At 39.3% G+C, this 26,888-nt stretch overlaps 3 protein-coding genes across 3 annotated transcripts; 1 reads left to right on the forward strand and 2 right to left on the reverse strand.

Moving 5' to 3' along the window:
• Window positions 1-74: 74 nt before the first annotated feature.
• On the reverse strand, window positions 75-14,577 carry LOC112566077 (peroxisomal fatty acid beta-oxidation multifunctional protein MFP2-like). The gene is given in 14 exon segments (XM_025242022.1): window positions 75-869; window positions 1,449-1,554; window positions 1,884-2,078; window positions 2,220-2,384; window positions 2,744-2,814; window positions 2,817-2,977; window positions 3,300-3,384; window positions 11,731-11,946; window positions 12,320-12,361; window positions 12,364-12,424; window positions 12,654-12,848; window positions 13,353-13,517; window positions 13,897-14,131; window positions 14,430-14,577. Coding segments are annotated over 14 exon segments (1,959 nt in total). The 5' UTR covers window positions 14,471-14,577; the 3' UTR covers window positions 75-648.
• A 512-nt stretch (window positions 14,578-15,089) lies between these two features.
• On the forward strand, window positions 15,090-20,889 carry LOC112566888 (kinesin-like protein KIF25). Its single transcript, XM_025243306.1, is given in 14 exon segments — window positions 15,090-15,325; window positions 15,650-15,838; window positions 15,944-16,082; window positions 16,415-16,482; window positions 16,484-16,519; window positions 16,884-16,972; window positions 17,097-17,139; window positions 17,553-17,605; window positions 17,781-18,005; window positions 18,319-18,480; window positions 18,887-19,077; window positions 19,494-19,649; window positions 19,869-20,024; window positions 20,364-20,889. Coding segments are annotated over 14 exon segments (1,851 nt in total). The 5' UTR covers window positions 15,090-15,256; the 3' UTR covers window positions 20,639-20,889.
• On the reverse strand, window positions 20,883-25,837 carry LOC112566078 (D-threonine aldolase-like). The gene is given in 10 exon segments (XM_025242023.1): window positions 20,883-21,455; window positions 21,458-21,548; window positions 21,808-21,855; window positions 21,857-21,892; window positions 21,894-21,962; window positions 22,301-22,447; window positions 22,861-22,924; window positions 23,838-24,001; window positions 24,300-24,395; window positions 25,324-25,837. Coding segments are annotated over 10 exon segments (1,056 nt in total). The 5' UTR covers window positions 25,519-25,837; the 3' UTR covers window positions 20,883-21,309.
• Window positions 25,838-26,888: the final 1,051 nt, after the last annotated feature.

A 26,888-nucleotide genomic window follows, 5' to 3' on the forward strand; every position in this document is an offset into this window, starting at 1 on the left:
GGTTCTGTCAAAAGCAGATTCATTTTCTATTTAACCACTTGAATGAACACTATAGGAGTAAAAAAAAAAAAACCAATTTGCAAACTGATTTTATTTGTGATCTGGATTCAAACATAGAAAGTCATACACACAATTCTTGCATCTTCATAAGTGGAATGCCAGTGAAATACAAAATATATCCCGTACATTTATAATTTATGTAGGAGTTTTAGGTGAATCGACAGAAATGACCTGTCCATCAGAACGAGATTTGTATGCATAGTCACATGCTCATAAATGTCAAGAGAGGATGATGACAGTAAAAAATGAATCCCTACAATTTTCCAGTAATGTATTTCCTGTTTTTTTTTTTTTTACAATTACATCATTTACTCTTTAGTGCCAGGGGATACTTTACAAATTATCAAAGACTTTTAAAAGTAGTGTTAAAGGTCTAGTCAGGTGCAAACTCAGTGCAAGATACTATTTTCCAAAAATACTAAGAACAGTGCTATGACCATAAGATTCTTCATCAGGCGACATTAAGCATGATTTAGCAGAGAGAAGTATCAGAGCTATTTACAGCAACAGACACAAGTTGAATGTTTAAAAAAACAATCATGCTTAAAAGAAGGAGTCACACTTTACGATCTCTCTTTTAGCATTTTGTTAATCATTTTTGTTCAGGTCGGCTTTTAGTTTGGCCAGAGCGGCCAGCCGGCGGTCCCGCCATTGTCTCCTCTGCTGGATTTCCGAGACTGGGCCGACAGTGGCTTCCATGTCTATCTGGATGAGGTCCAAGACTGGCCCGTCCATCCTCTCCGGTGGGCCCATGTCCTGCTGAATGCCCAAAATCATGTCCGCGTAGCGTTCACTGTAGCTGTGCATCCCTGCGACAGACAGAATCCAGGACAATGTAGGTCTAATTCACGTACACCTGCACTCACTTGTGGCTGCAGAAACACGTAGTTGTCATTAATGCCAAACCATGTACAAATGTCGAAAGTTTCGTATATGGTCACGGCAAGCGCTTTTTTCCCCGGTTGTTGGACGATAGCTAGAAGAGGGGGTAGAAATGGAGAAGGTATGCGGAGTCTCGAAGAACTAGCTTTGGCATCCCTTTTAGCATGCACGACCAGTGTCCAGGGTCACTTAGATGGTCAACCGGACAATCACATTTCTCATATAGTCGGCATGTAGCTCCAGTTATATATGTAAGAGGGGGCTAGGTTATTGGTGGATTTTAAATAATACTAGCTGCGATAATAGATTTCTTGACAATAACGAGACTTTTCAGTGCCTCTAACATCTGTACCTGCGTTTACGTTGCTACATTACATCAGGTGATATTCTAATGAAATTGAGGGTGAAATTTTTAATACTGCTTACATTTATAAAAAGATGATATTTTAATATATGGTTTTCCAACATGCCCAGTTTGTTTTTCCAGTGTCATTTAGTTAACTCACCTTCAGCGTTCAGGTAGGCAGTTTCAAATGGTCCCATAAAGGCATACCGAACACCAAGGCCACAGGACATGACCTTGTCTAAGTCACCTGCTGTCATGACCCCGTCCTGAGAGAAATTTATAAAGAACCACGGTGATTCTGTTGTATGGAAGCAGCATGAGCAATTAAGATTAAGATAATATAATACTCCGTACAGCTTAAAAGATTTTTTTTTTAATCTGAAGGGCTGACGTCGAGATGGACCAAAAACTATAAAACACTTTGCTAATAACATTAGCGTTATTTATAGATAGATGAAGCTGTGTGCTTTACATTTTTGGCAATAATATAATCGTCCCTGACACGCTAATCAGCAAGACTTGTTACAGTCGGTGTATTGAATTGACCTGATGTGAGGGCCACAGACACACTAATTTTATATGCATGGATACTAACTCTGATAAGTCTCCACGATTCCGCAAGGATGGCGTACTGTATCCTATTGAGGACAAAGCCTTTCACTTCCTTTCTGACCAGAACAGGAACTAGTCCTATGCTCTCTAACAGCTTGAGTGTCTGGGTGACCACGTCTGCGTCTGTCCAGGAGGCAGGTACCACTTCCACAAGAGGGACGTAAAATGGAGGATTGGTCTGGAATAAATTTGAGATAGTTGCTGTATTTAGCAATGTCTTATATATAATTCGTGTGTATGCATACAATGATATCTTAGGTCAACGTTTAAGAATAGGTTGCGTAACAAATAATGATGATTAGTTTTGAATTGCTCTTACCGGATGTGAGATAATGAAACGTTCCTTTCGGAGAAAGTTTCTTGAAATGTCCGAGGGTAACAAGGCGCTGGTGGAACTTGATAGAATGACGTCATCGCGCGTGATGAAGGGTTCGGCTTCCTTCCAGACATTTTGTTTGATTTCCAGCCGCTCGGGAACACACTCCTATCAACGATTAAAAACGTGTAAATTCTGTATTCATCCATGATATGATGATACAATGCATAGTTCGAGTTGAATAAACAGGGCGTCCAACCTGCTGTGACCGTTTAGCTATAGCTACGGATATCATGAACTTTGTTCCCAGTATCTAAATAGGTCAGAGCGTGCTTACTTGTCTATTCATTACCCTCGAATAGTCCTCCTTCTTCAAATAAAGTCATATTTAACTAGCAAAAACACACAGCACGGCCCACCCCCCACATACACACATATCACAGCAGGAACACCATCGCGTGACGATGTGCGTGCGTGTGTGTATATATACAGGTGTGGGTGGGTATGTGCAGTCTGTAAATCCTAACCAAGACGAAGAAGGCGTCTTCCACGCAGGACTTCAGGTCGGTAACCCCCTGAATCAGTTGGTACTGCTCGTCTTAGACAGATTGCCTCGCAATAAACCCTCTTCTTCCAGTTTCAGCAACTGAGATTTGATGTCGTCCTTGGCCTTGTCGATCTGCTCGATTTCAATGTCGTACAGCGACACCTGGTAGCCAGAACTAGCGAAGAGCATGGCGTAACTCCTGCCAATGAGGCCGCTGTAACATGTTGGCAATAGAAGACAGATGAACACGAACTCTCTGTAAAGTGCATGGTAAGGAGGGAAGGTAATCGTCAAGATGTCTGTATTGTCTGGCAGGAGTTGCTTACCTTTGTGTCAGTTTTTGTGACATTCGTGAGCGTCACAATGAAGAGATGACAAGATTATCTATCAACCCTTTCTCATTTTATGAAACAGCTATTTAGTCATCTTCTAAGAAATTATTATGCTAAACAGATTTATCTATTCAGCGATCTCCTCATTTCAAATACAAGCAAAGGTGTTAATAACATTTTACCTGTTGTCCTATGAAACCTTACCTGCCGATGATTGCAACTTTGCGGTCACCGCTGTCAGCCATTTTTTTTTTAATGCTGCAACGTTCGCACAACTTCCACTGAGGTCAGACTGTGAAAAAAATGTGAGCATGTGTCAGTAGGTAACAAGTTGCTTAGCCAACACAACAAATCGTGATTATCATGTCGGCATCCTTGTAGGACAAGGACACGGCGAAGGCTATCACATGTGTGAATGTTCAGTGTATGGTAACACATTGTTGACTAAACTTGTCTTTTTTCATGATTTACTAGATGACATCATCGAAGTTAAAAAACGCTTTCAAAACTAAAATCACCCAACAGACTGGCTATACTGTACACCTCGTAACAATCCACACTTTGATTATGAAGCTGTGTGTGAAACTGAGTGGTCCCTCGGACAAAGATAAATGCTCTGTTCAGGTGTAAACACTGTAAAGGTGATAACATATATGCAGCATAAGATCAGATATGATCACGTGCAGCGACATGCACAAAGCATCAGACCTGCACTCGACCTTTTGTCCTCTCGCTCTCGAGGTCTTTCAAGGCTCATATTTGTGACTATGAACAGTCAATAGCTGTCAACGACAAGCTGGTGCAAGTGAGAGATGTGTGTGAATGCGGACAATGTTAGTTCATATAGCAATACACGACTGTGATAGCGGCTTTAAAATGAACAACAAAAATATAGAATACGTGTACCCATATATGCACGCGCGCATATATATAGATATTGTGTGAGTCACAGAGAGAGAGAGAGAAAGAGAAAAAGAGAGATCTGTTTGTGACCATATCAAAACAAACAAAAGTTGGGGGCGTCCAATTATGAAGTTTCCCTACCGATGATTACAACTTCGTGTCACCATTGTCAGCCATTGATACTGTTCTGACGTATGTTTCGATACTCGCGCAGTTGCCACCGAGGTCAGGACGAGAACAGGTGTGAGCAGACTGACAAACACGGCTTGCTGAGCTACAACAAATCTCGGTTAATAAGACAAAGGCTATGTCGCGCAACTCTAGGGGAAGAGTCCGTGGAGATGGTAGAGGTTGTGATTCCGTCCTTCGGTTCTATCACACTCTCGATACCTCTACCAAATCACGTCGACATTTACCGCGTGCTCTCACACTAAATTGCTTATCAATTAACACTTTTAATTAGCTCGAGCCCCCAGCACGCATAACCCCAATGAACAACTCAAGGCAATTTAGTGTATAAAATAAGGTTATTAATCATCGAGAGGATTATACCAATTATGGCAAAATGATACAATTTCAAATATAACCATATGGTCGTTATCTAGGTGTCCCGTTATTCTAATTGTTCTCCCTCTTCTAGTCCAGATATCTAATGAGCCACGATTTAACTAATCTTAATCAAACTACACACTGCACACACCACACGCCACTTATCTTTACTCACAAGTCTCCAGTCACGTGAGGGCCCTCCTTGATCGACGTCCTGAAATCTTCTGATGTCTTCCGTCGTTCGTGTCGGCCTCCTTCTTCACGCGCAGAGAGTCTGGCACCACCGCGTGCCTACCTGTACCTCGTCCTTTAGGCCGGACTGCTGTCTCAAGCTTAACAATCATCCTCTCTCGCGATTGGTCAAACATACTTTAGCCTTACCTTCAACCATTCTGTTACCTAGCTACAACCAATCATACGTAGCTAACGCATGATAGACAGGTGGTCACCGGGGCTTATCCCAGCCCAAACTACACCCCCTTCTTTACCCCCACTCCCCTAGTAACATGATCTGCGACTACGGCGCCATCTTGTCTGATTTCCCATTCAATACCTGCGTCCAACGGGTGGCACCAGTAGGTAGCGCTGTTATCCTGTTTCAGGTATGCGGCGGAACTTCCGTGACTAACGGCGTAGGGTGACTGACACTCTTCCCTTCTCTGAGGGATCCCTTACAACGACCCTACCATTCCGCATTCCAACCTGACCTTGATCTATGTCCGTCGCGACACCTCGCCGCTAACACGTCTCCTCACTTACCCGTTTCACCTGATAGTCTGCTTACCAGCGTGTCCGCCTGTTTCGTGGGTGGGGGGGGGGGAGCAGAAGTGAGACACCAGGTCGCCAATGTAATTCAAGGGAAACCACTCGTCTTCACTTAATCACTGGTAGGAGTTATGGAAAATGACCGCTGCCAAAATTCTAAAAATAAACTTAAAATATTCTTTAGCATATTCTAAAACTTCCTTCAAGGTTTTTCACACACACATATTAAAAAGTGGGGGTAATGGATGTAATATGTGCGAAATCTAATTCATTAGAGCCTTAGTTACTCGCATCCACAATTGTAACGTCTAGGTAAAATCCTCTCTGTCCCTTGTCCAACAGTGGTGCAGTCTTGCCCACACTTGACTAATATCCACACACACAAACGTTCAGAGGAAACCATATACACGTTCCGAAGCTTACTAATAATAGGTGCTGACTCAGCAGACACCTAACAGACGACTCAGAATATAGTTGCTGGAGTCAACACATGACCCAAAGCTGACACCACAAATATATTCCTGGGGATCAACACATGATCCAAAGCTGGCACCACAGATATACGCCTGGGGATCAACACATGATCCAAAGCTGGCACCACAGATAAACCCGCAGGGATCGACACACACACACAATATCCGAAGCGAACACCACACACACTTTACGTCCGCCTCTCTTCCCTGCTCACAGCCGTCTGCTCTCTTCCGAAAGATTTTCACACTCATCCAAACTAAAATTCTCATCCAAACTAAAATTACGTCATAAAATGACGTCGGGTTCTGACGTGAAACCGCGATGCAACCAACACACTTATATAAACAAAAGACAGGGGCAACAACCCCCTGTTCCTAACAAACTGGTCCGTGACAATAATCTATAATTAATAAATAAAAGCTCAAACTTTTAATAGAATGAAAGCAAAGAAATACTGATCAATGTTTATTTTTGCTAATGACTGTTGAAGTACTGTGATCAATATAGGAATAAAGAAGAAAATTATCATTTTCATTTTACCACTCATGTCTTTTCCTTTTTGCCTGTCGTTGAATATTGAGTGGAATTGATCGACCATATGCAAAATTTGTTTCAGTAACACGTTTCTCGTGGCTGTAACATCACTTGTGAGATCTATCAATCTTTTTCGAAAACAGCTGAGCCTTGGATATTGTTCTACAAGGCCAAGATAAAGCAGCGTTTGGCCAATTGTGAGCTCATTATCAATAATGCCATGGACATGCTGTTTAAAATTATCAAATACTTGGCTGACATCATATTCATCTGCCAATTTTAGTAAGTTTTCAAGTGTTTCATCTGCACAAAACATAATCATCTGTATTACGTTTACTCTTCAATAAACATCTGCACTCCTCGTTACAGGGAATATAATCACGTGAAACTAAGATGAGTGTCATATTCTTAAAAAATAGAACAATACAAATTATATATTCAGAGTGTGTTATGGGTGTTATTGTGTGATCTTGAAAATACATTACTTTTGATTTAAACGATCTTGGTTGATCTTGGAAGACAGACCTACAGATTTTAAGTTTATTTAGAAATTTTGACTGATTTTTAAAAAATAAAAAGGTTCAGATGGAGTTCACTTGACAGACTGGAAATTAAATCTTCCAGATTAAACTTTAATGGGCAAAAGTCCCGGTCATTACAGTCTTTGTTGTATTATTATTATTATTATTGAATGCTAATAAGTGAATGCATTTGAGTTAATTTTTCAGTGTGTATCGCTGTCAATAAAATATCAAATGCTTGTTTGTCTAATGCTTGATATTTGTTTAAGCTTTTTACCAACAGTCCTAGTTGGTTTTTCTGTTGAAATCGTGGAGAAAAAAAAGAGGGATGATAGAAGAGAGAAATCTCACAGATACCAAGCATACAAGATCATTCTGCAAAGCTCTAGCTTTTATTTTCGTACCTAACGAGAGGAAAGACTAAATTCAATATTTTGTTTGCCTTGACTGAGTTCAGTGTGTACCTATTTCAAAGCCAATAAGACTGAAACGACTAAGTCCATGTAAAATGTTGATTTAACATGATCATTTCTCAATAACTAAGTTAATCGTGCAGTCGTGTTTTGTTTGTTACCAGAGTTTTCTATGTAGCTCGTTTTAATTTCGAATTTGTCCTAAGTCCATCTGTAACCTGTTTATATATTCAATTCTAAGTCGATGTTTCGCTTGTTCTGTTTTGTATTAAAGCCACGCTGCTGTCCGGTGTATTTTCCATGAAAAATTATTTATTATGCATCTTTTGCTTGACAAAATGCTGCCCATCGTACTGAATGTGAAAATAGTTTAATAATTTCTATTAATTTGTCACCTTCATTATCGTTATTATCATCCTCGATATTATTATCATACCTATCTTTATCATCATTATCGTCATTCACCTTTACTGCCACAGTTACATTGCCGTCATCTTACCATCAACTAAGTTAATTTGCTGAATTACTTATTTACGCTGTGAAAAAAACTTGTATAGTTTACCTCCCGTGGTTCATGCTTTATTATTTCATTTTTGTATTCCTGTTGGTTTTTCAAAATGGACAAAAATCTACTTCAGCATTATTTTGTCTCAGTTTTGTAACTTTGATTTGTGTCTAACTTGTTTTTCTGGAGTCTCGCTAAATAGAATTGTCCTCAAGAGTGATACACAGGCAAAGACCATGACACCACCATAAGATTGCAATAATAGTTTGGAACTATGAAAAACAGAGAAAACTGACTTACTTCTCGGTACTTTCTTTTAAAGCTCTGTCTGTCATTGAAGTCTTTTTCTTCCTTGGTTTTAGTTGGAGTCGTCTCCCTGACTTCGTAAATGTCTGTTCTTTGATATGTATATATATCATGCTGCTTTGTAGTAGATTGTAGTAGTGATTTTTATGTTAAAATACTTCCTGCTGCTTTCGTTGTCGTTCTTGTCTTCAACCCTGCATTGCAGCATTATATTAAATTTAGAAAGATATTGTATACGCATGTTGCCTCGGAACCAGCGCCACCTACAATGTAACGACAAGTAATTACAAGGCTATGTTTGCATGGTGTTTATGTAATTTATGTTTGCTACAAATGTGATGTATGTTATGCATTTTGTAAGTACATTATATGTGTAAAATATGTATATATGTAATATAATGAATGTTCAGTACATCATTATGTACGCATTGACATGTTACACACTCAGCGTTCTGTTTTTCGGTACAGTCATTGTGTAACAACTGCATGCCTTAGACTAACCCTGTTAATCTTCATTGTGTAGATAACTGCGAGCTTCCCTGTTATAGATATGTTGGTCCCCCAGTGGCCGATCCTTTTGTTGCTGATGATGTCTTGAAGCTTTGGTAAAATCCCCGAACCGTACAGTATTACAGTATGTACCTGTGTTGACATTATACATGCTGTGAGACCGAGAGGTTACAATAAAAGAATGCCAGAAAAATTAATTAAATTTAATGAACTAAATAATGGAAATCTTCTTCCCTGCATCTGCTCTGTTTTCTCTCTCCGTTCTGTTCGATAAATTTTTTTTCCTCCTTATAACTCTTTTTATATTTCTCTTTCCGCCCATGATGTCCCTTCCATTTAGGACTGGTGCCGAACTATTTTGCGCCTGGGGTGATAGAGAGACGCTCACCCTCTCCAACTATCTCTCTCACTCTCTCACACACACACAAAACCACACACACACATTCAACAATAAGCTTGTTTGTTTAGGTCATCAATGACCAACTTAAAATCTGACGATTAAGCATCGGCACCAACCCTGGCAATATAGCATCTTCCTCTCCAATGATAATACAAGCTCTCAGTGTTATTGCCCACACACACACACTCCCTTTTCAGAATGTGTGCCCCTGACAATAATCTGTTTCGTCCAATTGTAAAACCGACTCTTATCACGTCTTAGAAACTTGATATTTAGTCTTAAAGTTCAAACAGGATCAAAACATCTTTTAAGTGCGCAGAAGTCATGCTTACACCACATGCAGCTAATCTGTTTTTCTGTGACTTCTGTCTTTTAAAAAAAAATGTTCTGATTCCCTCCCCCCTCCTAAAATTTGTGATTTCTTCTTCTTTTAAAATGTTCTTTCCGTTCTTCCATCGCGGTTTGTTGACTGGTTGTGCAATCACGCCTCTCTGATAAGACTGTCAGGGTTTCAAATCAATCCACCGCTGCCTGCCTCATCGTTTGACAAATCAGGCAAAGAGAGCATTGGGCGACTTGTCTATTAATTTCTTGATCCCAACTGACCCCGGCCGCTCAGAGCCATGACCATTATTTATGATCTCGTCAATCCGTAATGACCTAACTGGAAAAATAACAGGTAATAGCACTGCAGTCAGTAGGTCTGTCAGTTGTATGCTTAGTGTTAAAACTGTTTGTTGGTCCGTAATCCGAGGAACTCCCCAGGTGTTTGGCCAATTCGATAGCTATTAGGTCTTTACCTAATATTAGGTCTATAGAGAGACTAAGCAAACTATTGACATTTCGTAGCACCAATGGATAAACTTTTTATTCTGCCTACCTTTTCACATAAGAAGTACACGGGGGTTAAAAATATCCTCAAACTCACCAGTTATTTTCAGAGACTACGAATAAACATGGCCGCTGTTAGTGGTGTCAGGAGACGTGTCTGCTGATAGAGAAACGTGGTTATCGTCTGCAATAAGAATTTATAATTATCGTCTGCTATTCCTGGTACAAGAATAAGAAAAAATCATGATAAGTACTTTGACAAGGAACGATATCTAAATTTATAGATATTAATACTTCGCCAGCACTATAGCCCTATACTAGTTATCACATGACAGGCTAACACTAACAGCTCCGCGCTTCTCAAACGGTGGGGCGCCCTCCCCCCCCCCCTTGGGTGGTCATTTTTTAAAAGTTTCTTATACCGGTATTAGTGAAATTAGCTTACATTGCTGGCTAAGAGGGGAGCGCGGACGTACCTTTGTTCGTCAGGGGGGCGTCACAAGTAAAAGGTTGAGAACCGCTGCTCTAGCTGTTGCTTATCCCTTGTATGACAACGCATTGATGACTAACCTCATATTTTTCTTCTTTAACAAACTATCATGCGCATTACTCAGCTTCTCGTCGCCATTGTCGATTGGTGTAAATCAAGCTTAGAGATTACGCTTAACATTGAAAGAAAGTCAGTCATGTTTATCGACGTTTGAAAAAATAAAAAAAATGCAAAATCGAAATCGCTCCCAAGTCTGACGTTAATTTTCGTTTCTTAACGAGTGATGCTTCAATTGTGAATCCGTGGTCGTAGTGCGAAGACAAATGGTCTGTTAAGGAGTATTTTATGTTTTATAAATGTTGACACGTGTGTCTGTTTAAATAATATAAACATGAGCTGACCAAGCTCATAGCGTTGACGTCACAACACTGTTACTGGTCAAAATGACAGGTAGACATGCACACCATCCGGTTAATAAGTCTGTTCTGAATGACATGTTTTCTACCAATGACATAGTCACAGACATAAACATAAAATACAAGGACATAAACATGTTACATATCTGTTATTTTTCTTTTCTTTTTATTTTGTCGTTTTTGTTAATTCTTGCTTATTTTCACATCTTGATTAGTCAACATGGCGCATAAGCAGTACGTGTTGTCCATAGGAATGGGAATCATGGGATGGGATGGGACAGCACACATTTGTATTTCCCATGGTAGTCGATACTTGATATTGCAAAATAAATTTACTGTTATTTCATTCATCAAGGATTTAAATCTTTCCTCTGAATCATCTATTGTATGTGAAGTAGCAGGAATTATAGAACAAAAGCCGAAAAGTGGTTTTCAGTGTTGTCCATAGGATTGTTAATACCATGGGAATCCCATGGGAAACGTCCCGTGGGATGGGATGGGACAGGCATAAATTGTCATGGGATGGAATGGGATAGAAAAATAGATCCCATGGACAACCCTGCGCATAAGACTAAACTTGGGTTGCATCTCCTGTGAAACGTATTTCTGTGGATAGTTTTATTTCATAACAGTTCATCAGGAATAATTAGGTTTCATTTTTTAATTTCACGATACTTATTTCAAATAATTAAGTACAATCGATAAAAACTAGTTCTTTTTCGTAATCGGTCTCTAGTACTCTTTTGTCCTAGAACTTTTGGAACAAAGATTTAAAGACAGTGAATATGCCGAAATTAAAAAAATATTTAAAGATGTCTTAGTAAAATTAGTTAGGGGCTTATCATGTATTCTCGGAAAAATTATTAGTTGAATTGCTAGAACTGGGATTTCATCAAATCAGATTTTATAGATGCTTTGTTCTTCCATTCTGGATACCGTGAGGCAGATGAAGCAGTCTCGGTGTAAATATTCGTGTGTGAACGCTCGTTTCTAGAAGACAGCAAAGACTGATTTTATTCAGTGTCATTCAAGTCCTTCTTCAGTTTGGCCAGAGCAGCCAGGCGACGGTTCCTCCACTGTCTCCGCTTGTCGATGTCTGCAAGAGGGCCTGCTATGGCCTCCAGGTCTTTCTGGATGAGGTCGAGTACTGGTCCTTCCATTTTCTCCGGTGGGCCCATGTCCTGCTGGATGGCGAGGAACGTGTCAGCGTAGCGATCTCGCAAGACGTACATTCCTGCACGAGAAAGGATGAGACTGCTGGGTACATGTGTGTAACATGACAACGAATTTGAGGACAAAAATAGAGAAAGAGAAAAGAGAACAGGAGGAGTTTAAGTAAGGATGGGATAGGCAGATGGACGGGAGGGGTTATGATGGTTTACGTCTTCGACTGTGGAAATTCCTCGTCAAATCAGTAAGTATCAAAATATGAAAATATTCTGAATTTTTTTTTTGTTGTTGAAAATATCCATCCAAGCACAACATTCAGCCCAATGATGATGATATATTGATGGATTGATGATAATTTAATTGATTGATGTCCTCTCCCCTGATAGCATTTAAACCTTTTATAAACGCTTATAACGGCTTGTTGCCTTCTTACGCACCTTCAGCATTCAGGTAAGATGTTTCCCATGGTCCTATAAAGCGTAACGCGCACCAAGACCGCATGACATGACCTTTTCTACGTCACGAGGTGCCAGAACCTCATCCTGCACAGAAGACATGTGCATTTATACGACTCTAGAATGTCTGAAAAATATAATAATTGAAATAAAAATACTTACGACTGTGACACCATTGTACATGCTTTGCGTTTCAGAACTATTTATATCCGTCAAATCCTCTAAGCAATTAAAACTCGCCCCATAAATGTTTTTACTGTCTGATATAAAAATAAATGCGAATGAATGGTATGAACTGTGTACGAAGATTGTTCACCTTGACTAGACGCCATGCTTCTCCCAGGATGGCACACTGTATCCGGTTGAGTACGAAACCTTTCACTTCTTTTCTGACCAACACGGGAACCAGTCCTATGCTCCCTAACAGCTTGAGTGTCCTGGTAACAACGTCAGCGTCTGTCCAAGAGGCAGGTACCACTTCCACGAGAGGGGCATAAAATGGTGGATTGGTCTGGAATTCAGAATGCTTACTGTAGCTAACTTTTGTCTCTTTCTGTAATTAAAAACTCGTTATCTTTCCACCATCCACCCATCACAAAAATTGGACTAAAGGCGTGGTAACATAGAAAACGTATACGATTCATAAATATATGTACTTTGGGGGAACGGGGAATCCGATCTGCCAGGCAGAGTTACGATCATATTATGTAACAAAATTTGCAAGGTATCAAAGTAATAAAACATGTACCAAGCAATGAAATTCATGGATTGTGTCTGTTGCAAAACCAAACAAGAAAGCTCTCATAGACATTATTGTATAGCTTTCTAGATTTTTTTTTATTTTGACGTTTTCTGGTTTACATTTTTTTAATTACTGGTTCCATTGTTAAACCTGTTTTGATCCTTGTATTTGAGCTGGACTGAAATCGTGACTGTGTCATATGTTGTTGTTGTTGTTGTTGTTGTTGTTGTTGTTGTTGTTGTTGTTGTTGTTGTTGTTGTTGAGGACTTGTACCGGATGTGAGACGACGAATCGTTCCTTTCGGCGAAAGTTTCGTGAAATGTCCGAGGGCAACAAGGCGCTCGTGGAACTTGATAGAATGACGTCATCGCGCGTGATGAAGGTTTCGGCTTCCTTCCAGACATTTTGTTTGATTTCGAGCTGCTCAGGAACACACTCCTATCAACGATTAAAAACATGTGAATGCTGTACTCAGCAATGATACAATGCATAGTTTAAGTTGAATAAAGCAGCGCGTCCAACCTGCTGTGACCAGAGCTACATATCTAGCTATAGCTACGGATATCATGAACTTTGTTCCCAGTATCTAAATAGGTCAGTGCGTGCGTGATTGTCTAGTATCATGTTATTATTACTCTCGTTTTGTCTTCCCTCTTTAAATAATGTCCTAGTTTTTAAACTAGCACAAACACAAGTCAATGACAGTCGCGCGACGTTCGCACACATACACAACACAGCAGACACGCGATCTGTTGACGATGTGCTTGCGTGTGTATGTGTGTAGGTGTGAGTGGGTATATGTGTGATAAGTCTTAACCAAGACAAAGAAGGCGTCTTCCACGCAGGACTTCAGGTCAGCGACCCCTCGTATCAGCTGGTACTGCTCGTCCTTGGACAGACTGCCCCGCAATAAACCCTCTTCTTCCAGCTGCTGTAGCTGAGACCTGATGGCGTCCTTGGCCCTGTTGATCTGCTCGATGTCAACATCATACAGCGACACCTGGTAGCCGGCACTGGCGAAGAGCATGGCGTAACTCCTGCCTATGAGGCCGCTGTAACATGTGTTACGCCTCAAGACTAAGAACTATACTCTTTTCCAGGTTGATCTTCATGTAAATGTGATAGCGGCAAGGACTCCTCGTATGTTAAGGGTGATAATAATAATAACACGCGTGCTCGCGTCGGTATTTTGTGTCAGATATATTTTCGTTGCATTTGTACGCGTGCGTGTGTGCGCGTGTGATCAAAGAGGTACAATGTATTATTCTTTGATGCAAAGAGAGACCTAGAGAGAGAGCAGACCTCGATTCCAGTCTTAGCTACAACAAATATTGTTCACTGTTAACTTACCTTCCGATGACTGCTACAGTGGAGTCACCAGCGTTGGCCATCTAGGAATGATTTTGCGAATGTCACGGATGTGACTGCCACGACAAATAAACAGAAAAGCAAAGCAGCGCTAGGTATTCACAGCAGTTTGTTGATGTCGCTGGTGACCTGTAAGGTCAGGCACTTGACGTCTGCACTGGATGACTAAAGCTATATGGCAGCAAGCTACGTGACTAAACTCTGTATTTTAAAATTTATGTTATTCATTCAAACGAATCAATAAATTTACGGTGAAATGAGTGTTAATCCATGTACATATGCTAGCAAGGAGGGATTGTATCTTGCAGATCGACCCCATCTTTCCTGTCTTGAATTGGTTACATTGTATTTCCTTTAGTTATTAAGTTAATGGGCAGTATTTAGGATTTCCTTGCTTTTATTAACATTTTTCGAGAATAAGGTTTGATGTGGAACAAATCTATTTTAATGAAGGGTTTTCGTTTAGATCGATGGCAACATCTAGTCAGCACAGTAGTTCTTAATGCCGTGCTCAAACTGGAAAAGAGGGGTCGAACATTTTTACAATGTGAGCTCGATGTCTAGCCCTGGAACAAGTGTCACATACAAAAATAGTCCCAATACGAGATCTGAACCCGAACCTCTCGATCACTGCAATAGTGGGAAGCAACTCTGCACATTTCAAGCAATAAAGGGAATTAACTCCATTAGCTCAATTTGACTGGTCCCCCCTGTTGTTGGGATGCCAATGGCGACGTTATTCATTTCAAAGCGAGCTGATTGAAGCAGCATACAAATATTTCCGAAGAACAACCTAAATCAAAATAACAATGCCTCTTGGAATCGACAGAACAGAATTTTTTGCAGGAAAGTGCAAGGAATTAGAAAGACAGCTCCGGGTAAGACAAAACTCAGGCACTCGGATATATATATACCTCTATAGATAATAATCGTATGTCTTTGCATGTGCATATACATACCTATATTTGTGTGTGTGTGTGTGTGTGTGTGTGTTTTGCACATATGAGCCCTTTGCAAAACAACATATATGCACGATCAACCTTAACAGGAATTTTATGGTATGGGAAATTCTGCTGATAAAATAATTCTCTACCTCTTTGTGAACCATTTTACGAGCATTATTACGAGTCACAATGTTTTTTTTAGATTGTTAAACAGCCTCTTTCAATATATGTTACATATATAAATTATGGACATTCTAGAACAGGGATGAAAGAATTGCTGGCTTGGAGACAGATAATGCTATGCTGTACCTAAAGCTGGCACAACTTAGAAGTCAACTACAGGCAAGCCGTACTGAAATCAATGCAGCTGAAGATGCAAGTGACAGATATGCTGCCTTCTACGCAAGCATCTTTCATCAGGCCTCTCAACTTCAAAAGCAAATCCAGGTATTGTGAAACTGGATGGAATGACAGGAAAAAATTACAAAGAGAGAGACAGAGATGCAGGAATTGACTTAAGTGAAAATTTTCTGCCTTGTTTCCTTTCCTTAGATTATGAAAAGTGAGCTGTCCAACATCCGTGGTCTTGCCTTAGAGTTTCCTCGCCAGGTGTCCCGGACTCTGCAGCGTGCAAGCACTGTGGCACAGCACCATAAAAGCATGGTGCAGTCCCAGTCTTTCAACATCACAGGTAAGAGAGTAAACATGGAATGAAGGAAGTAAAATAAAATTTAAATTTCAGTCAGTTTTCTTGATAAAAATACACTTTCTGTGTATTTCTGTGCCCTTTTTGATACAGGTTAAAGGTACAATCTGTCTGCTTGTCTATGTCAGTGTTTTTAATCTTTGGTCTTAATTCTTACTAACCCGTTGCCAACTCTCACTCCCCTTTCTTTCTCCAGTCTTCATTTACTTTGTGTGTGTTTTTGTCTTAAAGAACTAATCGTCATCTTTTTTAAAGAATTAAGTTTTGCTGCACAGCCAGACAAAAGCAGACTCTTAAGATAAATCATTTGTCCTCAGCATTAGCAGATCAAGTTGCTCAGCTGCAGCTTGCATTGTCTGACATGACAGATCGCCATGGCAGAGAAAAAGAAACGCCGACAAGACTTGCACAATGCACTCATGGTCAGAAAATTGCTTTAAAAATCCACATAGTTAAAAAATTTTCTGAAACAAAACTCCTTGTCTGTTAAAAAACCTTGCATGTTATTAAAATTATGTCTAAAGAAATAATTATGCCTAAAGGTAGTTCACTTTGTTGCATTAAAATATGTTTTTCATGCATTTGTTATTTTTTTCAGAATATTTTGGGGATATGGTAGAAAAATTTAGTTGAAAATGTCATAATCTAGTCAGACTTTGTTGCAGCATTTACAAGTATACAGAGCATATTTTTTATTGGAAATTCCTGAGAATGCTTTCTGTGGTGTACTCATAAAAATGATATTTTAGTTTGCTTCCATAGTAAATGAGTCTAATCATGTTTCAGGAACTCCGGGGTAATATTAGAGTTCATTGCAGGTTGAGACCGCTAATGGAGTTTGACTGTGGAACAGAGGACCTCGCTACATTGGGAAGGTAAGCAATTTTTTTTTTTTGCATTCTGTCCATCTATCTGTCATTAAACAAGTGAAAAAAAATTAAGTTTTTGAGCTATAAATGACATAGTGATGTTGACTTTAATTTCATCTTTCATTTCCAGACAAGGCAGTAAGTCAGAAGTGGTTGTTCATCCAGTGGATGATGTAAGTGTGTAAGCTCTCTAAATTGAAATACACTGATTTTATGTTAATTTTTAAAAGCATTTGTATCATTTTCTCCAGAAAACATAATTCACCAAATTTAGAATTTATTTTTTTTAAAAATGTATTCATGCACATATATATTTACAGTCTGCGTATACATGATGCATATATTATAATATATATACACAAATACATCATGCAGATATATATATATGTGTGGACACACCTTTTATTGAACAGACCAATCCATGCAGTGGTGATTATTAAGATTATACAAATTACCATAAAGTTTACAATAAAATGAAGTTGAAAATAATTAATAAACTGAAAAAAAAACTTGTAATTATCTTTTTAAACCTTTGACAGTAATTTTTTTTTAAAACTGTGCCTTAATGCTTGTTACTGTGTTACAGGAAAATCTGTGTGTTCGAACCCATAAACAAAATAAAGTGTTTGAATTTGAAAGGTAAAGAAATAGTTTATTATTTATTTATGCCTGTTGGGAGTTTATTTGCTCAAAAGGACAAATAAAATATGCTCTCTCTCTTTTATACACATACACATGCATGTGAGTTGAGACGGACAAGTAGCCTACAGAATATTGAAAGCTTACAGAGCTCATCGGAACTTTTTTTTTTCAGGGTATACAACCCAGGAGAAAAACAAGAGGCAGTCTTTGATGAAGTGCAACCTATGCTTACTTCATTGTTGGATGGTTATAACATCTGCATCATGGCTTATGGTCAGACAGGCAGTGGCAAGACACACACAATGCTTGGATCTCATCGCAATGACGATTATAACCCTTCTAAAGAGCCACACCCAGACGAGGGAGTTATTCCCCGAGCTTCACGGGAACTCTTTAGGTAAATGGATGCAGAAAACGCATGTAATATAGCAAAATTTTTTATGGGTAGTGTTATGATGTGGTGAGTTTATGTTTGTGTAATTGTGTAAGGAGTATATATTATGTTATATGTGTAAATATAGCATCACACCCTGATCATACACCCTGTAAACACCTTTTCCCAACAAAACTTGAGAATTCGAAAAAAAAACCCAGCTGTTCCTTTTAAAGTAATGGAATATAGTGTGAAAAATTTCAAAAAGTATATTTTGTATATGACTTAAGAGATTTATGTTCTTTTCCTCAAATACAATTGCATTTGTTGTTAACAGACTCATTGAAGAGAAAGCTCCAGGCACACATGCAGTTGAAGTGTCTGTGGTGGAAGTCTACAACAATGACATCCGGGATCTTCTCAGCAAAGATCCTAACGCAAAGCATGATGTTGTTGCTAGTGGTGATGGGGGTGTCAATTTCCCAACAGTCATGTGCAAGTTTGTATAACTGCTTGTGTTGTAGTGATACTAATTAAGTCCTAATTTAATGTGATACTAAGTAAGTCCTCATTTCATGTTTTTTTTTTCAAAAGACATGTAGCATGGGAAGATATATTTTGAAACAGTTTTCATGTTACTAGTGCACAGATCTACACCTTTTACTCAATGTGCATCAGTACTGCCTTGTGGCGAAAAGGCCACAAAAAAACAGAAATAAGAAATAAGATGATCAGAATTTCACTATACCAATGAATCAATGATCTCAATCAAAATTTATCTGAAAGTCTGTTAAATGCTGAAGACCTCAATAGACTGCATAACTCACTTTAAAACTTTATGCAGTATTGAACTAAAGTGGCCATTAATGTCAATTTAAAAAATAAAATGGTGTTTTTGTGTAAAGACCAGTGGACACAGTCTATGAAGTCATGAGTCTTGTTCAGCATGGACTTCGCACACGCCGTGAAACAGCAACCATGGTTCACGAACATTCCAGTCGCTCTCACCTTGTTGTAACATTGACTGTTATCTCAAAGGCACCAAGCTTTTTTTCCCTTCCGCAAAGTACATCAACAGAGGTACTGAACACTGAAGGTATGATGTTAGTAAGTTAATTGTTTGTAAATTTATTCCATCAGTTTCTAATAATGTGTGTGTGTGCGTAAAACCAACACATTACTCTGTCATGCAGAACATATATTATTATTTCATTCTCTACCACCAAACATAAACAGATTAGCCCTGCAATGAACTAACCAGAGTCATGCAGAACATATATTATTATTTCATTCTCTACCACCAAACATAAACAGATTAGCCCTGCAATGAACTAACCAGAGATCATAAATGCTTTCTCCGCTGCCACTTCTGTCTCCCTCCAGGGTGAAACCTAGTCATACATTTATATGTGTGACAAAATGAGACCTTATTGTAACTCTAAGTGTATTGAGTATTTCTGAAGCCTGCTTGTTGAAGTTTTAATTTTAAGTGTCAGTATATTTTCTGTGAAGGTGCTGCTGTCAAGAAAACACGTTCAACACTCACACATGCCCAGTCATGGTCTGGTGAACAGATACAGGCAGCAGTACCACCGACTCCACCAGCACCTGCCCCAACTGTTCGCACCAAACTTCAGCTGGTAGACCTGGCAGGAAGCGAGTGTGTAGGTCTGTATCTTGCAGGGTTTTACATTGTGTGAATGTGTAGGTGTTCATGAATATGTGTCTTGTGTGTGGGTGTGCTATGTATAGTAAGCATATAGATCCTGCTCAAAACTCGTAGCCGTAGCAAAGACTTTGGGGAAAAGAGGCCAGTAGAACTAATTGTAGCATAGAGAAAGAATGACCAGCAGCTGGAAAATTTTCTTTGGATGTTTCTACTTTCAGGAATGTCTGGGGTAAAGGGAGTGGCACTGAGAGAAGCATCATACATCAACAAAAGTCTGTCAGCTTTGGCAGATGTGCTGGGAGCATTATCAGAACATAGAGGACATGTTCCTTACAGAAACAGTCGACTGACGCATTTCTTGCAGGATTCTATTGGTAGGTTCTCCATAAGCATATCCAGCCACAATTATTGCATACTGCGGAGACTATGGACAACAATACAATTTTTTAATCCTGATTATTTTTATTTATAAGAATATTGGAAATGCTTCATCTGTCTTCATCATAGAATGAGTCCCAAGGTCTCATTCACTGGAAGTTTTGTATTTGGCGCTTCTGTAAATGGTGTTTACAGCTCAGAATTTTGTGCTCATCCACAGACTAGATGTGCTTTTTATGAATTACACCTGTTTGAGTGAACCATGAAAGTAGCAAATATCAGACAGTCATCATCATTAAATTATGTTTAATAGTATGCATGAATATCATTTGCAGGGGGTGATGCCAAGTTGCTGGTTCTTCTCTGCGTTTCTCCAGCACAACGTTACATCACAGAATCTCTGCAATGTCTAGGATTTGGCCAAAGGGCCAGGCAAGTCCAACGTGGACCAACCAAACGGCGCCTGCCATCCTCAGCAGAAAAAGTAGACAGCCCCAAAGCAGCCAGCAGCGTGTTCGGCCATCATCAGCATCCACTCCTTCACGATAATTGCCATTGTTCTGTCAATAGCTTTTCGCCATTTAAGATTTTTTTCCAAAGTCTGTTTTAACTGACTGTTATAGAAATTGGTTTTTCTTACATTCATGATGCTTGTGTCACAGATTAGTGAATATCACAGGTACAAACTGTTGTTAATGATTCAAAATTGTTATGCATTTGGTGTTCATAAGGTGAAGCAGACGTTATTTCCACAAAGTGTTTCCTAAAATCTTATTGACAGTGCAGTTGTCCAGCATTAGGATACAACTTTTCTGCCAAAACATTTACTTGTGAATTAAATGCAGGAAGGCACATTAGAAAGCTACTGGTTTATTTCTTGTGTTCTGAAGAAACATATGTTACTGGTATGCATTTAAAAATACTAGGTAAAATCTTGACAAATGAAAAAAAAGCTGCTTGTCATAGTCCAAAGTATATTCCAAAATGAGCAACAAAAAGCATCATTTATGAGTATAAATAGTGCAGCAAAGATGAAAACACCAATAAAATAATAATGTGATCTTGCAATAAGAGGAAAGGATGCAGTGGACACAACATTCCCTTAACTAAGATTTGGCCAGCATTAAAGTATTAGCTTCGAATAATTGAGGCAATAAAACACAATGTAAGAACATAACCAACTGTGTTATATAGTCAAGAAATTATACTGCTTATAATAAATCTTGACAAACTAGCATCAAAATAAAATCTCTTGAGGTGTTATTGCAGAGGCAAATAGCATCACAACCCTGGACCCCTGCCACTGATAGACCAGACACATTCTACTTTTCCCTTTCTGATTCCTACAATCCAATCATACAGGTTGATTGTTGGGTCACAGTGACCCGGGATAAGCCACACTTTGGTCCCCAGCTTTAGTTCACCTGTGGCGAGACAATACCATGGTTGTCCCCACCACAATAGTACGTCAATTCTGGTAGTCTGAAAGCTGTAAAAAGCCCCATATCATAGTTATCTGACTCTTTAAAGTGATGAAATAAAACAGTTAAAATAATGATAATGATAATGCTCTTTTACATGCAGAAATGTTCAAGTTAATTGCTTTATGGTATTATCTTTTATGTGAACAGTTAACTTGCCCACGTTTGTTTAAACATGGATTTTCAGACTCTTTTTGCAGTCATGAATGTATAGACTGATGATCTGGCTTTGCAGGACAGTTTCTTTTGTGAGATTTCTTCTGAACTTACCACGGTACACCGGAGTCCATGCTCAGGCTTTCATGCCAGCATCCAGAACCACTCTAGTTCCATCTTCCGGTGTACTTTGGAACAGTAGAGAGGACGAATAGGCTCTGTTGAAAACTCTGAAATAAACTCTCCATCTTCTGCTAGATTACGTCTGTAATCGGCGTCCATCACAGCATAGGATCCCTTTGAAAAGTTAAGGCGGTTGTCTTACGTGTTGCAGGCAAATCTTTACGAATATAACGAATCGGTAAGGAAAGGTGGGAAAAGGCAAAAGCCATAAATGGGAGATAACTCTTGAAACATTAACTCAACTTTCATTTTAGCAGTTGTTTACCTTGACAAATTGACACTTAATAATATTAAGTAGAATTCCCACAGAATTTTTCTGTTTGTTGTTTTGCTCGCTGAAAGTATTCACACGCAGGATTAGGATGTTGGCCTGCTATGAGGTGCACTGGCCGGCCATCCGTCAGAACATCATTTATGTGTGTGGGTCAGACTGTGTTATCAATTAAGGATACAGGCTGTATTTCAGTGAACACCTTGCTGCCAGCCTCGTAGCAGAAGGTACCCGTCCCTGCACCTGTGACGTAGTCGCATTTGATTCCAGCTCCAGACAGGGCCTGCGCAGTATAAAGTTTATAAAGATGTAGGAATAACGCGAGTTTCTACATGTATGTGTTGTTGTTAGGAATAAGGATCTGATATAATTTTATTTTAAACGGAACTTCGAGAGATAACTCTAAAAATTAACTAAAAATTAATCTAATAATTAACAATATCTGAATTCAAAGAAGTGTAGCCGGCCTTCTGTGTGGGTACTGCATGACTCCTTAGATGGTTGGGCAAGGTAAGGCAGCTTGCCCCGAGAAAAGCGAGGTCTCTATCACACTTCACACTCTAAGACCTGAAAGGTCAGGGGAACAACCTTCACCTTTACATTAGAGCCAGTTGACTCTGCATTACAGAAAACTAGAAGGATCTATGCCCGATATCTGTGAAGAGAGTCAACACGGTCAACTGTACGTCTTTGTCACGTGACTTACGTCGAGGAACTACAAATATAATCTACTTGGCGTACTTTGTCTACCACCAACTTCACGCCGCTGCTGCGTTCTGCTGCTGACCCGGATGCTGGCTTCACCCTGTCAGAATGTAAACTTAAGAACGACAATGCAGCAACACTTTATCCATTGATAACAATGATACATCGATAGTCATTGATAACAAAATGCTTCGGTTAATGTAGGCGGTTTCATGGACTAGAACTTTTCTAGTTGATAGTGTTGTCTCCCGCGATAATCCCATTCGACTCAGGCTAATATTATAACGTGTACATGTCAGCATTGTCAAGTAAACTGTTTAATATGGTCAAGTGTATCCATAATCATTGCCAGGTGTACTAAATTGGTTAGATGTACATGCTAACATTGCCAAGATTACAAGTCCTTATTTTGAAGTGTGCAGGTGAATATAGTCACATCTATATGGTAATTGTTGTCAACAGCTTGTAATTGTCAAGTGCACAGGTGAATAGTTTCACGTGTATTATATCAATAAAGCCAATTCTATGGTTCAATTTGGTTTAGTTGGATATATGGGTCTCAATGTCTTTAAGTCTGATTACCCGACTTCCTATACGCGTCATAAGTATTTCATGTCATAGTTTAGTAAGGTGTGGAATGATGCTACCTAATGCTGTTCAAGGCAAGCAGAAGAGAAAAAAAAAGAAAAGATGACTATGACATCTCCTCACCCCGTTGTAAGCGTGAATGCCTTTAAACGTTACCCCTGGGAGACGCTTGCTGGCGAGCTAGTTCCACAAACACTGTCTGCAGACTCGACACCACACCTTTATGAAGATAACAATTAAAGACGATATCAACAAAGCAGAATCAATCTATCAATCAATCACTCACAACTGATACACTGATATATATCTGAATATATAGATAAGCTGTGTTAAAAAAAACAGTAGTCGGAGACATGCACGAGACACGCCCCTCCTTCAACCTGAACAATCCCTCTGGTAAGATCAGAGATCCAAGCGGTTCTCACCTGAATCCTCCAACACTGAGCTCAACGACGATGTCGATGTTGACACCCATATCAGAGGCAACGTCGCTGACGTCTCGCAGATTCTCGCAACTGTCCACGGCAAGCGAGATTTTGGCCGTCTTCGCCAGCGAGCCCAGGCGTCTGAGTTTCGACTTTGAGACCATCTGTTCACGAATACGTACAAGCGCGAGACTAAACCAGGACAGGAATGGCATATCGTGCGAGCAAGAGAACAGTTTTCAAGAAAGATATTCAATGGGGTATTTAACGCTGTCTGCTAAGTCTCTGTTGGTCGATTTATAAGGCAAGATGAGAACGATATGTTTTCTTCTTGTTGGTAATTTAAAGGCGTTTCCAGGCTGGTGGTATATGACAAACCTGGTTACGGAACTTAAACTATTAAACTCAGCACAACTATTTAAAAAAACTACATAAAAAGTAAGTGCAAACATCAGCATTAACCTCGTTTGACACAAAGACGTCGTTCACACCTCTTTCCACCATGGCTTCCGCCTCGGTGACCGTCTGACAACACACGCCGACAGCTCCCTCCCTCACCTGCACACAGGTAAGTGTCATATTAGTTATTTAATCTTGTTTCTGAATAAGGTTATCGGTATGCCTGCAAGTATACCTTAGTACACGTCAATGTCTTCTGTTCGCGGTCCACTTAATTGCTCAGTGGTGCTGCCTTCTGAAATTCGGTTTTGTCTAAAAGATACTCGATCTGCATTCATTAGACTTATGACAGCATCCAAGTATGGACTGTCCTTCAGCACATATGCTACTCCATATCTAAATACAACAATATGCTTGTTCTCCGCATGTGCATCCAGACGATGACTATTATATGTTTCTGAGATATACCCGCACTATATCTTATCAGTTAATTATCTTTTACTGCAATATGTGACAAAAGAAATCGATGTCTGTCTATTTGCTTATTTATTTACTGAATCCTTTATGCTGTAAATTTTAGGGACATTTTGCTTTTGGGTTTCAGATCGTACTCTTTCCCCAAAGCTTGAAAGCGATTCTACTACATCTTACGCGCACATGCATCCATCAAAGGACCGTAACCCAGAGGTCACGCCCACAAGTCTAATAGGTCAGCTAGTATATAGTGACTAACTTTGATGCCTAGGCGGCTAGATCTCATGGCTATTTGATGTCCCCTCATTAAAATTCTCAATGTATTTAGGTCTGAGCTTTACTTTATTATTCATCGAAGCTGCAAAACAGATGACGAAAGTTTGTAAACATTTAAACACTTTCCACGTATCTTTCGAACGTGCGTAGGATTCTGCGGTTAAACAGTGCATATCGCTCCGCTAGTAAAACGTAGTTCACAGATGTTCGCCTATATCTCGGCGAATGCGTGCGGGTCTGAGTGATTTTATTTCTTGCACGCGTGTGTATGATCATTTTAAATGAATCGTATTTGTTTTAAACAATATACTACACGTATTTCACTGCTCGTGCGTACCTGTAGCCGCGCTATGCCGGGGCTCTTGTGTGTCTTGGCGTGAGGCCGCACGGCCACCCCAGGATAGTTTTGTGACATCGTCGTCTGCATCTTTCGGATGTTGGCTTCTAAGCGATCCAAGCACACGAGAAGAGCCGGTGTCTCGATGTCTGAGACATCATCTCCGATTCGACAGGGTTTTTGGAGCTGAGCCATGGAGGCGATGTTTGAAAGTCTAGTTTCTCTTGAAAACACGACGAGGTCAAAGTGTAGCTAGGTCACTGTAGGGTCGCGGCAACAGCGAGTGACTGGCCGTCAGCACGAGCTAGCTAGGTGATAACGCTGTGCAGCATCATGCTCGGGGTCGAACCCACTGGTCTGTAGCTACGAGATTGTTTAAATACAAGACATGTTAGTTTGTAGTCATTGATTTTAAATACTGTGCTGAGAGGCGCAACAGAGCTGAATGACTATTTCATTCATAAAACATGAAAATCCATGAATATTTTCTTTTAAAGAATTTTAGTACATGTAAATGCAAAAAATTTTTGCTATTTTGAGGTGCAGAGTTTATATAGATCACTGATTACTGACTCATCCGGTATGTTCATGGGGCATTGGTATGAGACGAGCCATGTGTATCACATTAATAAAGAGCTAGAAAATGGAGCAGCCTGCATGGACCATGAAATAAAAAAAACTCTTATTTTCACTTTTGAACAGCTGTTGAAAAGCTTTTTCACATTCATTAATTTTATTCCATTTCTGTTTGCATTATTATTTGTGAAAATTCTGCACATGATTTGAGCCTTCAAATAACATATTTTATGTTACAATTTTTTATTTGCCGTTATCATATTCTGTCCTTTAATGCCAACTTTGGTGCCAAAAAAATCATCAGAAAAAGGTTTGAAAGAACCTTTGCAAACTGAGGTGGATATAACTTTCTAGCCATGCATTACTACAAAAAAAAAGGAGAAGGGGTAAGATCACTCAAAATTGTGGGCTGCTTGGTAAATAGAAGTGTCATGTGCTGTTTATAACAGGTGCTTTACCAGGTATTAATCTAATGGAATACACTAGCAAATTAAACACTTCCATGTACAAACTTGCATAGTAATATTGAAATAAAATGTTTTAACTGTGTGCATGTTCACTTCTCAAGACTGCAGCAACTTCCATCCTGGAGATAATATAAGGTCCAAATCACAAACCAACAAGCTGAATAAAACGGCAGATTTTGGCTGTGCGTGCTGACATAAATTTCTGCAGCTCTTTTCAGTCTTAACATGGGGAAAGGTATTTATTTAGTAGGTTTTTTAAGGCGTTTGAGTAAAATCGAATATTTAAGAATTTGCTAAGGTAATGTGTTTGATATTAGTTTGATTTTCACAGCTTTTTTGTCTGTAGGCTTGGGTATACTGATGGAAAGCAATAATCAAAGATTGACTGTCATGTGTGACATTGCTTGTGTACTTGAAGCACATTAAAAGGTTTGTGTATTTTCTGTGCATCAATATTTAACCTGTGATTAGTACCTGTAATATATATACAAAAGGAATTTTTTTTATTTGATATTGGGTTAT

The sequence above is a fragment of the Pomacea canaliculata genome, linkage group LG6, assembly GCF_003073045.1.
Source record: "Pomacea canaliculata isolate SZHN2017 linkage group LG6, ASM307304v1, whole genome shotgun sequence".
Classification (NCBI taxonomy): Eukaryota; Metazoa; Mollusca; class Gastropoda; order Architaenioglossa; family Ampullariidae; genus Pomacea; species Pomacea canaliculata.